Source organism: Lipophrys pholis (assembly GCF_963383615.2).
Source record: "Lipophrys pholis genome assembly, chromosome: 16".
NCBI lineage: Eukaryota > Metazoa > Chordata > Actinopteri > Blenniiformes > Blenniidae > Lipophrys > Lipophrys pholis.
In genome coordinates, this window is record NC_137634.1 from 20,285,845 (window position 1) to 20,297,980 (window position 12,136).

The window sequence follows — 12,136 nt, forward strand, 5'->3', positions numbered from 1 at the left end:
TGAGTTAATGTTTGATAAGCCACCCCAGATATACACACACACATCTAGATCTCCTTGTTCCTTTAACTCAGATGCTCTCAGTGCAGCACGTCTTCTTTCACTTTGTCTCCTTTCACCTCTGTGATCTCCTCCTCAGGACGGCGTCTTCCTCCCCTCTGGATTAATAATTTGATTTCTCCGAAAGCATCATGGGACGCTGGATGAAGTGGTTCTGGTACCACAGAAACTACTTCATCATCTTCCTCACTCCTCTGGTGCTTCTCCCACTGCCGCTCCTCAGTCCCACATCGGTGAGTGTGTGTGTGTGTGTGTGTGTGTGTGTGTGTGTGTGTGTGTGTGTGTGTGTGTGTGTGTGTGTGTGTGTGTGTGTGTGTGTGTGTGTGTGTGTGTGCATGTGTGCGTGCAAAAGACAAAACGTGAGCCTTCATCAACAGTCCTGTGATCGTCTGTGGGATTATTTTTGGAGCAACACTTGTTCCACGAATCTACCAACTTGCCTCCTCAACTTGTGTTTGAAAATGATATGAGAATGATCCACTTTTGTATCATTTGAAATGAAAAACGTGAGCTGCATTGAGTCATTCTGTTGATGGATGTTGTCTGAGTAAAGGTTTTCATTAAATATAGTCATAATTTATTAAACCTGTTGACTGGGAACAAACAACAACAATTTGATTGGGTCAGTATATATCATATATCATATATAAGTTGCACTGAATTAGAAATATGTATGAAATGAGTAGTCTCACATGAGCAACATTAGTTAATCTAATTAATAATCGATTAAAATGGATTAAATTATATTTAAGCAATTTTTTTGTTTTAAATAATTAAGAAAAACTACTCATCAAATATAATGGATGAAGAAATATAATCTGTACAATACATTTATTTTAATTTACTCAATTTAATTTATTGTTTGTGTGTATTTGACACTATATGAATAAAATTGACTTGAATTATTTTTGGAGATCGGATCAATACAAGAGTTCTTTTTCCTCAATTTGTTTAACTTTCTTCAACGTATAAAATATCCAAACAAACCATGAAAATGAATAATAGGAATTTGAATACAGATTTCCACAATAAAAAAATGATAAAACATTTAATAAAGTGAAGATATGCAGGACAAATAGTTAATTGTAAAACATCAAGTGGATCTTTATGCTCTTAAGGCTGCTGAATCATCAGAACGAAAAATTGTTTTACGAGGTCTACTAACTTTTATAGTAAGAAATGGGTTTTAATAAATCTTTACTGGGATCAGTTCAGTCGGCACGAGGTGTTTTCATTTCAGTAGAACTTTGGCAGGCGCGCTGCCTTTTTACTACATGTTGGCACTCAGTTACCAGAGTATATTGTAAAGGGTTTCTCTCTCTCTCTCTCTCTCTCTCTCTCTCTCTCTCTCTCTCTCTCTCTCTCTCTCTCTCTCTCTCTCTCTCTCTCTCTCTCTCTCTCTCTCTCTCTCTCTCTCTCTCTCTCTCTCTCTCTCTCTCTCTCTCTCTCTCTCTCTCTCTCTCTCTCTCTCTCTCTCTCTCTCATAAACTGTTGACGTTGGATCCAGTAATAAAGTGTGATTTGTTTTTCACGTGAACTTTATAAAGGGGACTTAAAAGAGAGCTGGGTCAAATATACTTAAATACTCATTGCTGATTAATTGATTGAAGTTAACTTTTTCATTCATTTGCAAGATAACTACAATAGAAGACAAGTTTTGACCATCAGCAGCACAACATCAGAAAACAGGATCTTCTAAAGCCACGCCATAGCCATATAAGAAATGTTTTTGACACATTTCAATGCAATATTGAATTGAATTGAAATTGGGACAATGAGATTTGAGATGGCCAAATGTGGCCTTGTACCTAAGTGTTTATCTCAGAGTCCACAGGAAGGGTGTCCTGCATAAAAACAGCAGCCAGATAGACGCTATGGAAACTCTCTTTTTGTTTCTTTTCATTTTGGTACTTAGGAAAAATGTGACATTGCGATCTGAATGGGATTCCAGTACATTGCCTGGAATTCCATGTACACTGAAAATAGTCACCTCAACCAGTACATGAGAATAATGACGTTCATTCATGATGTTCATTGGATATTACTATCTGCAATATAATGAATTAACATGCATGCATGCATCTATTTTTTTACACATTAAAATACATTTAACAATATTAACAGAATAATTGCAAACATGGCTTTTTGGAGATTGTCTCACAGTTCAAGAAAGGTAAAGGAGCAGCATGTGGCTCATGTCTGAAGTATAGAAAAAAAAGCGTTTTTACATTCTGCAAAGAAACAGATTCTAGAATTAATTCATATTGATTATTTTTAACTGACATGAAAACGTCAGGCGGTCTGTTCAATTCACACTGAAAACGTCTCATTCATAAGAGGTCGGCAAAGTAGCTTTGTCACATATCATAAATATTCTTATCAAAGACAATTTATCGACTCTTTTTAATCTGTGCGGTCATTTCATATATGTCAGTTTTTATCTCGGACATGTGACAAACAAATGACAATATTCAAAACAACAACAAATAAAAACATAAATAAATCTCTCTTTGCCTCTTTATGTGAGATAATAAACAAATGAAAGGGAAGTTACTGGATATCTAAAAGTCACCTGAGATGTGAATCATGTCATTTGTAAATCAAACAGGAGTTCATGAATCACAAGTCAAACTTTGTGACTTTACAGAGTTGAAAGAGACGCAGAAATAATCTTTGATTTTCAACCAAAACTCTCATCACTATTAATGAACTGATATTATTTGAGCTGCTGCTCGTCAATAAATAATTACCCTGACCTTTTTATATTGTTTATGTAATCAGATGTTCTGTTTTGTTCTTGTTTTTTTGGTGTTGTTTCGTTTTATTACGTGTTCGAAATAAAACCTTCAAATTCAAATTCAAATATATTACCGTTGTTTATTTGGATGTATGATGGCGAATTGAATTAGATTTTTTTTTTAATCATAATCTTTCAAAGTTTTTTGAGCAAATTCCGATGAGACGTATCGTTTTATGTCAGGTAATCAAATGGTCGTGTTTCACAGAGGAACTTGAGTTTTGTTGTAAGATAAGTTCACGACTGCGGTTCAGTCGTACCTGCATGTGAAAAAATTGTGATTGCTTCTTCAAGAGAGACAGGAGACAAAAAAAACAAAGGTCTCGAAAGCTCAATGAGTGTAGTGACTGTGTGTGTGTCTACATCTGTGTCCTTATGCATTTCATTATTCGTGTGTGTGTGTGTGTGTGTGTGTGTGCAGGAGGCGAGATGTGGGTATGTCATCATCCTCATGGCCCTGTACTGGTGCACAGAGTGCATGCCTCTGGCCGTGACGGCGCTGCTGCCAGTCGTCCTTCTCCCCATGATGGGCATCATGACAGCCGGAGCGGTACAGCCCGTGGTTCTTCCTCTTCTAGTCCAGTTTATTGTTTCCGTTATCTAAAAGATCTCCCTCTGATAACAAAGTGAGATCATATTTGGACCAAAATCAAAGTCCAGAGTCCTCCATGTCACATACCGACGGGCAAACTGAACAAAATACGGGAAGAAACAGAGACCAGCTTTAGTTGAAGTCATCATTTATTCACTTTAATAGACCAGAATGATCTGTTAAGAGTTTATGACCAGGAAAACAGGATTATTGAAGTTGAATGAAAAAAACCACACCAGTCATCAGATTGTTTTATTGTCATGCACGAAGCAGCCGATGTGACAGTTTTCGATTTATTGCTCATAAAATGAGTGTGACTGCGCATTATATTTGTACAAAGACACACAGTCGTGCAGTAATTAACACATATAATTAAAATTCAAAGGTAATAGAGTTTGCATGTTCTCCCTGTATGTGAATGTGCTTTCTTCATGCACATCACAAACACTTTGCCACTTCTGAAGTGAACTGGTGACTTCAGTTTGGCCCTGAGTGTGTGTAGGTGATTCTATCACGTGTCATCGCTCATCTTAATATCAACAAACAAGAGTGAAGAAAGAAATGACATTAAGTAGAGACAAATATATTTACCATGGACATACAGTCTATATAGAGTAAAGAAGAACATGTAAAGTAATATTAAAATTTGTGGAGTTACTTTTTAGTAATTGAGAACAAGTTACTTATTATTTTGGAGAATAACTTGCGTTTTAGTTCACTTCAGATGTTTATCAGATGTCTGATAAAACCACTAATGATATTTTAAAATGTGGAAAAACATCAGAAAGTCCAACATTCAGCCAAGGGAAATCATATAAGAGGCGAATCAATGTTTTTCTTTGGTGGGTTTGTTGTGGATCAGTTTGAATGTTGCTGTCATCCTCCGGTAAACCGGAGTTGAGTGAAATAGTAACAGAGCTGCTCTTCACCAGTGGCAAAAGCTAATGCCAATACTAATGCCGAAAACTCAAGTGTGCTAATTTTACAAACGTTAACAGTTACTTCTTAACCCATCGCTCTGAACACCGAAGTTTCTGTCTTCATCTCTGTGTGAATCTGTCTCAGGTCAGCGTCGAGTATCTGAAAGACTCCAACATGCTCTTCATCGGTGGACTGCTGGTGGCCATCGCCGTGGAGAACTGGAACCTCCACAAACGCATCGCTCTGCGAGTCTTGCTGCTGGTTGGAGTTCGTCCTTCGCTGTAAGAGAGCCTCGCGACGTAGCGCCCCCAAGTGGTAGCTTAGTCACAGATGGGGACTTTTGGGCGGCCGCTTTCAAAATCATGAACACATAAAATCTGCACATTGTGATCTCATAGCTTTGTTCAGGCACAATGAGTCCTGCAAATTATGGATTTTTTTTATTTTTTTTTATCTGCAGTGCTTTATGGATCATCTCGTTAGTTATTTTTTTGTTTTTGCAGCATTGTGCTTTTTTGTGACCCTTTAAGTGAAGATCTTAACAAAACAGAAGCTTATAAAACCGAGTAATCAACAAAGAAATGCTGCACTTTCCTAAGAGTGCGGACTCTGAACTGTCTGCATACATAAGAACAGATAAGTGAAAATATAATGAAAGGAAAACAAAAGAACCTCGCAACTCAGTTGTTTTCATTAAATTCTACCTTCATTTTTGTTTATTTGTTTTCCATTTGTTGTATTTTTGCAAGTTGCACTGACGTTTTAGCTGTCAGGGACAACTGAAATGGATTTTTTTTTTCCTATTAATACTATGGTATGAAAAGGTTTCTGTTGTTTTTGATTCAGTCATTGCAAAAAAAACAAATATTTTCACTTTTCTGTATGCAGCCATCAGCCATGACATTATGACCAACTGCCTAATATTGTGAGAGTTTCCCTTTGGTTTCTTTTATATAAAACAATATGCACTGTGTTAGAGTCCTTCAAGTCAAGGCTCAACCTTCACTCCTTTATTTCCTCGCTTGCCTCATTAAGCCTTGACCACCTGTGACCTTGCTATTGGTTCACCACTTGTACCTAATTGGGCCACTTTTAACAGATACACCAAGCAGTTCAGGAGATGCTCTGATCCTGTGTTCATCACACCTTTTCCCATCCTTATCAGTTCTCTTTTTCCATGTCAAGAGATTCACTTACTCCCTCATACATCCACCACAGTACCACAGAGCTCATCACTTTACTTGTCAGTGGTCATACTGTTATTGCTGATATACCGGTGCGTCTCACCATTATTTATGCTATATATTCATCATCGTCCCGCCGTTCGCTCCTCCCTCACTCAGATTGATGATCGGCTTCATGTCGGTCTCAGCATTCCTGTCCATGTGGATCAGCAACACGGCCACCACGGCCATGATGCTGCCCATCGCTAACGCCGTGCTCCAGCAGCTCAGAGCCACGGAGATCCGGGCGGAGGAGCGAGACCTGCGGATCTCCGTGGCCCACAACCACGCGTTCGAGTTGGAGGTTACAGAGTCCAAGCATGAAAACACAGACAATAAAAAGCCAGACACGGAATCGCCCGCGGAGGACCAATCGTGTGAGTCAAACCTCTGCTCGGTGCAGGAAGTAAAGCCTGTTCACGCCTTCCCTCGACTAACTTTTAATTTGATGATGTGCAGATGTGGAAGAGGACAATCTAGAGTCTCTACAGGAGGACACAAAGAAAAAGATAGAGGACAAGTACGAACTCCTGACCAAAGGAATGAGTCTGTGCGTGTGTTACTCTGCCAGCATCGGTGGCACCGCCACTCTCACTGGCACAACGCCGAACATCATCCTGAAGGGCCAAATCGACGAGTAAGACACGAACACGCATGATCAAACTCCAAATGTAGAGGAAGAATCTTTTCTGGTATTGATATGTGCGTTCCACTCTGTGTTACTCTTTCCTTGAAGCATCTTCCCTAACAACGGCGACGTGATCAACTTTGCCAGCTGGTTCGCCTTTGCTTTTCCCAACATGGTGCTCATGTTGGTGCTCTCGTGGATCTGGCTCCAGTTCATGTTCCTGGGGTGCAAGTAAGTCAGACTTTCTAAAAGCACATGGCTGCATAGTTTTCCAGCAGCATCTATACCAACTTGTGATCAAATAGTTTATTTTAGGGGATTGAATCTGCAGCATCATTGTGTTTTCCTCCTCAGCCTGAAGCAGAGTTTTGGATGTGGTGGGAAAACCGAAAGAGACAAGGAGGCGTACGCCGTGATGAAGCAAGAGTATGCGAAGCTGGGCAAAATGAAGTTTGCAGAGGGCGCCGTCCTCACCATCTTCGTCCTGCTGGTGCTCCTGTGGTTCACCAGGGAGCCGGGCTTCATAGACGGCTGGGCTACAGTGCTCTTCAACAAGACGGATTCGTGAGTGCTGATCTTTTACTGTTTTTCCTTTTGAGCCTCACGTCAAAGTGCAAACCAGCGCCGGACAACAACGACTCCAACATGTGTTAGATTCTCCACACAAATGAACATCATAAAGATTAGCAGGCGCCTGATTAGATAGACCTGCAGAAACAGGGCGATAACACACCACTCAAACCAAAAAAAAATAAATGCTGCAACCCAAGTGTCTGACTATTCCTTCTGAAAATGTACCATGCTCAACACAACATTACATATTGTAATGAAATTCCATCGATCCATCTTCTATACCGCTTTATCTAACCGAGGGTTGCTGGTCCCTGAGCTGATCCGTTTGACCGTGGGCAAAGGTGGGATACACCCTGGACACCTTGACTTCTCATATAATTGGATGAAATGGACTAAAACAGCTGGAAATTATTGTAAAACTCCAATATTTGCATTATTATTTGATATGTTTTGAGATTTTTACTTAAGTTCTCTCTAACATATTTACATGATAAAAATGAATCTAGAAATATTCGTTCTCTACTGCTTTTTTCATTAATAATATATATTTTTTCACCGGCGGTTTGCTCTTTTTGTGTGCAGAATTGTTGAGCCCTCCAGTTTAATATAAATGAAGCAAAACAATAACGTTTACGAAGAGTAAATACGTACTATATGTCTGTTTTGAACCACAAGCTGTGGTGCAGTTGTTAGCCGGGATGGATTGATGGATGGATGGATGGATGGATGGATGGATGGATGGATGGATGGATGGAAGGATTGAAGGACTAAAGGATGGATAGATGCTCAAACGAATGTTTCTGCACTGTTACATGAACCCCACAGAATCAGTAACATAATCTCTTCTCTTATCATTCAGGTTTGTGTCGGATGGAACCGTCGCCATACTGATGTCGATGCTCTTCTTCGTCATCCCGTCTCGGCTGCCCAAGTTCGGCAGCTACGGCTACGGGGAGAACGGTGAGACGCGTAGTTGTAACGTCACTGTAACACGGCACATTTGGTGGGGGCGGCGTGGCCCGGAGCTCATCTCGTCAAGCCACTTGAGGACGATCACACAGCAGGCGACACGCCGCCTTTTCAAACTAATTGCTGTTTCATGTTCAAACTCCTGCGGGGGCTCGCAGGGAAGCTGGTGAAGGCTCCCCCGACTCTGCTGAACTGGCAGGTGGTTCATGAGCGGATGCCCTGGAACATCATACTGCTGCTGGGAGGAGGCTTCGCTCTGGCTAAAGGCAGTGAGGTGAATACCCACAACACACCTCTCATTCTCTCTTGAAGAGTTTTATACTTTTATACTTCACTGACGGGCTTTGGTTCTAACCTTTACATAGGAAGGATTTCGGCATTAAAAATTTGATTAAAGGCTTTTTTATGTTGCTGGACTGTTGTGATAAAATACCAGTTTCATCATATCACAATGGGGTCAAACACAAGAGATGCCCGAAACACTACAACATATAATATCAATAATATTCTACATAGTTTAAATTAAAATAACCCAAAAATGGGATGTTCTGGTAAGAAACAAAACAACATTGTAATTGAAAGGTTTTTTGTACTGTATTATTTCTACACTTGAAACATGTGAACTGAAAAGTTAGTGTGATATCATTGGCCTTTTTTAACAAGCTGACATTATAAAGAATAAAACAAACTGGTATTTCAGTTCCTGTGTGATAAATCCTAAAAATATAAGGAAGATTATTGGCAAAATTAATATGTATTATTACCTGGAGATGGTTTGGACAAATGTGTAAATTGAGGATCTCTATGCTTGATTATAAAACTAAGCACTGCCCACATAAACCTGTTACCAGTGACTGTATAGTAAATGACATTTTGATTTGAAAGTTGCATGGGATTCATTTTTTTGTCATTACAATGCATATCAAACTTTAACAGAAATCCAGTGAGAGAATTATACATTTTTCTCGAGCAAGAAATGGAAAAACAAGTTTGAGTTTTGTCAGTTTAATCCATATCACAGATTTTCCTGCACAGAAGTGACACATATTTGACACCTATGTACAGTTTTACACCAGGTTAGCACTGGATTGGAATGAGTAATTCCCAATTGTTTCTACACTTGTTCTATGAAATGTGATTCACATCTGTCTGTATTAGAGGCGTCAAACAAGACTGACCAGAATGAGCCCGCCCACATGAACTTGATGAAAGCAAATCCATTTTATTTTTCACCTTGAAAGTTATTTGCTGTATTTTGTGGGTTATCTATCAAACGTCTACATTTTGGATTTGAGAGGCGTTGTTACCCCCCTCATTGTACATGTCAGGAGCTATAAGTTGTCTTTCATAAATCAAACTTGTATACCTAATACTATCAATCATGAATCTAATTATTGCTGCAGGAATCTAAGCTCTCGGACTGGCTGGGAGCAAGTTTGGCTCCTCTGGAGAACATCCCTCCCGCCGCCATCTCGATCCTTCTCTGCCTGCTGGTGGCGACGTTCACCGAGTGCTCCAGCAACACGGCCACCACCACCCTGTTCCTGCCCATCCTGGGCTCCATGGTGAGCTGAAACTCATGCGTCGAGATCCGTGCCTTCACTCCCGAGCTTGTTTCTGACCGCGCCGACTCTCGTCCTAGGCCACGGCTATTAAGATACACCCGCTATACGTGATGCTGCCCTGCACCATCGCCGCCTCACTGGCCTTCATGCTTCCCGTGGCCACGCCACCCAACGCCATCGCCTTCTCCTTTGGGAGCCTCAAAGTCCTGGATATGGTGAGATATACACTCATGTAATACATAATATACGTTCCACTGTGCTCCTGGGATTTCCATTTAACAATCTAACTTCTTTTCTAAACTTCCTGTTTATGAATGTATACGATGACGCCCTCTGACTCTGAATTTCCTGTTGCCTGCTCCTTCAGGTGAAAGCCGGCTTCTTTCTGAACATTATCGGCATCTTGACTACTAATCTGGGCATCAACACGTGGGGCTACGCCATGTTTGACATGGCAACTTTCCCCGACTGGGCAAACACCACACACACAAGACCCTGAGTAAGACTGAGAGGAATCAGTGCGAACAATATTGTTGTCTTCAGTATTTCCACTCCACGTTGTTGTTGGTGTTGTGACTCGAGCAGCTGCGATTGAAAGGACAGAATGATTCAGAATTGATGGATTTTAATTGTTGCACATGAAAAACACCAGCACATACCCTCACTTTACAAAGCCAATACAGAAATCAATGAATGTTATTGTTGTGACAGAACAAAAAACTAATTACATGTTAGATATTTATCTGAAAGCCAAGGTCATTTCCTTGTTGCCTTTTCCCTGAATGTGACGTATGAAGCTATTTATCATTTACAGATGAGACACTGCACTTTGTGTTTGGCTGATTATATAGAATATCATGATTACTGCAAGTGAAACTGTGTTTGCTATATAAATTCAGAAGGGACGAACAATAATTGTTTAAAATAATTTAACTTATTACTGTGTTCATTTTGTTTTACCATGAATATTTGTTGCATTTGTTCTTTTTTGTTATGAGTGTTTTTACCAGGTTTTCCAACTTTTTTCATGGACTACATTTAATTTGTTGTCGCTGTCAGTTCACTTTAAGACTGCAGATTTTTTTTTTTTTCCCCCAGCGACAAAATATGTCCAACAAAAGCTCAGAAATGATCATAATACAGGTTGGTGGAAAAATAAGTGTAGAGAAATATTTTCCCATATATTTTCCAGCCTGTTTATTGCATTTATGAAATAAAGCAAAGCTTCCCCTTACACACACACTGAACTGCCTCTGTGTCTTCTGTCTGTACTGCAAAAGAACTGAAGGAAGACAAGCTTTATACGAGACAAAATGGCTGAAACGATCAAAAATAAGACTCTAAAGCACCCAAATCACCTAAGAATAAACAAACAAGCGGATCAAAATAGCTAAAACAACTGGACTGTAAGAAACATTTAAAAAGGCAATAAGTCAATTAAATGTCAGAAAGTGTCTCAACGGTACCAAGAATATTTCTAAGGTCAGAAGAGTCAGAATGTCAAATATGTCTAAAAGTTGAACATTCAAACAGTCAGGACACTTTCTCAAATTAACGGTTCCTTCTTATTTTTTGAATCATTTTAAAAGAAAGTCAAAGCTTTCTAGATTTATTACTTTACATCACTTCCCATGTTAGTTGCCTTCCCTTGAGGACTTACTCGTTGCGTTCTTTTAAACAATTTTCATATTTTCTCCCCTGCAGCAGCCACTGGTTTGTGTGAGAATTGCTTCCCGAGCAACCAGGCCAGTCAGTGTGTTTCCATGTCCTGTGTGGCCCCACAGTAAATGTACTTTACACCGAGGCACTGCTGGATATCTACCACCCAACTGTAGTACCAGGAAAATTCACCCAGTTCTCATTCACGCGTGTTATTACTCAACACTAGGGATCTTTAACGTCCGGGACAAAGTCTTATTATTCCTGCCGTCTTCTTACAGTGGCCTATTCAGTAGTAAGGAAAAGCTTGACTCAATATTTTTAGTCTGGAATAACCTCGTATTCGCTTTTACCACTCTTGGTAACCTCACTAAGCCTATGGACGGATATCCAACACCGTCTCTTCTATACAAGAGGATCTTTCACACAAAAGAGAAACTGACTCACCCCAGCTGATCCTGGTCATCCTTCAACACAGACGGCAAATTACACATCAAAACAAGATTTCTCTAACAAGTGAACTTAGTGTTTGTCCTTCTCAGGATCATTAGATCATTAGATCATCTGTAGTGTAGGTTTGATCGATAGTCTCTCTTCCACTAATACAGCCTCTTTGTATATCTGATTCCAAACCCTTTCCTTTTAATTTTTCATGAGATCTAAAATACACCAATAAAGATGAAGAGATCAATAATAATAAGACAATATGATGATAATAATCAGACATTCTTAATGTGTACAGAGCAGAAGAAAAGGTTAGTTGAAGGATAACTGCCAGATAAGAGGCTGCGGCCTGTTTCTATCACGTTTATCACAAGTCAAAGTAATAAAGTGAAAATACTGAGGACGGCGTGGCAGACTAACTTTTTTTTTTTTCCCATCGCTCCAAGTGACAGATGAGTCATTTATATAATGGAAATCAACGACAAGTGATGACCAGAGCGCCTCCTTCATTCACTCAACATCTGATCAATAACACTCGAGACGCCGCCATATTTCAAAAACAGTCCCATAAATCTTTATTTATTTATTTAAATTTTTACTTCATGTCCGTCACGCCAACATTTGTCTTGTCAAAGACTTCACATGAGTTCAAAACAATTCACGAGTCACAATCAGCCGCACGTAAATCTGCTCTAAACATCTGTGTTA

General features: G+C 39.7%; 1 protein-coding gene across 1 annotated transcript; it reads left to right on the top strand.

The window, feature by feature from the left end:
- The first annotated feature begins 56 nt into the window (after positions 1-56).
- On the top strand, positions 57-10,567 carry slc13a2 (solute carrier family 13 member 2). The gene is made up of 12 exons (XM_080483338.1): positions 57-290; positions 3,276-3,404; positions 4,512-4,648; positions 5,711-5,967; positions 6,050-6,227; positions 6,327-6,449; positions 6,573-6,782; positions 7,651-7,751; positions 7,919-8,034; positions 9,164-9,325; positions 9,403-9,540; positions 9,693-10,567. Exons 1-12 carry the CDS (start codon positions 189-191, stop codon positions 9,822-9,824), a joined length of 1,785 nt encoding a protein of 594 aa, XP_080339464.1. The 5' UTR covers positions 57-188; the 3' UTR covers positions 9,825-10,567.
- The last annotated feature ends 1,569 nt before the right edge of the window (positions 10,568-12,136 follow it).

What these genes read in the sequence shown, in the direction of transcription:
- slc13a2 (XM_080483338.1), top strand. Translation starts at nt 189, where the DNA reads ATGGGACGCTGGATGAAGTGGTTCTGGTACCACAGAAACTACTTCATC. An exon ending in CTACGGCTACGGGGAGAACG is followed by an intron (nt 7,752 to 7,918) that starts GTGAGACGCGTA and finishes GGGGGCTCGCAG; the next exon opens with GGAAGCTGGTGAAGGCTCCC. An exon ending in GCCTCAAAGTCCTGGATATG is followed by an intron (nt 9,541 to 9,692) that starts GTGAGATATACA and finishes CTGCTCCTTCAG; the next exon opens with GTGAAAGCCGGCTTCTTTCT.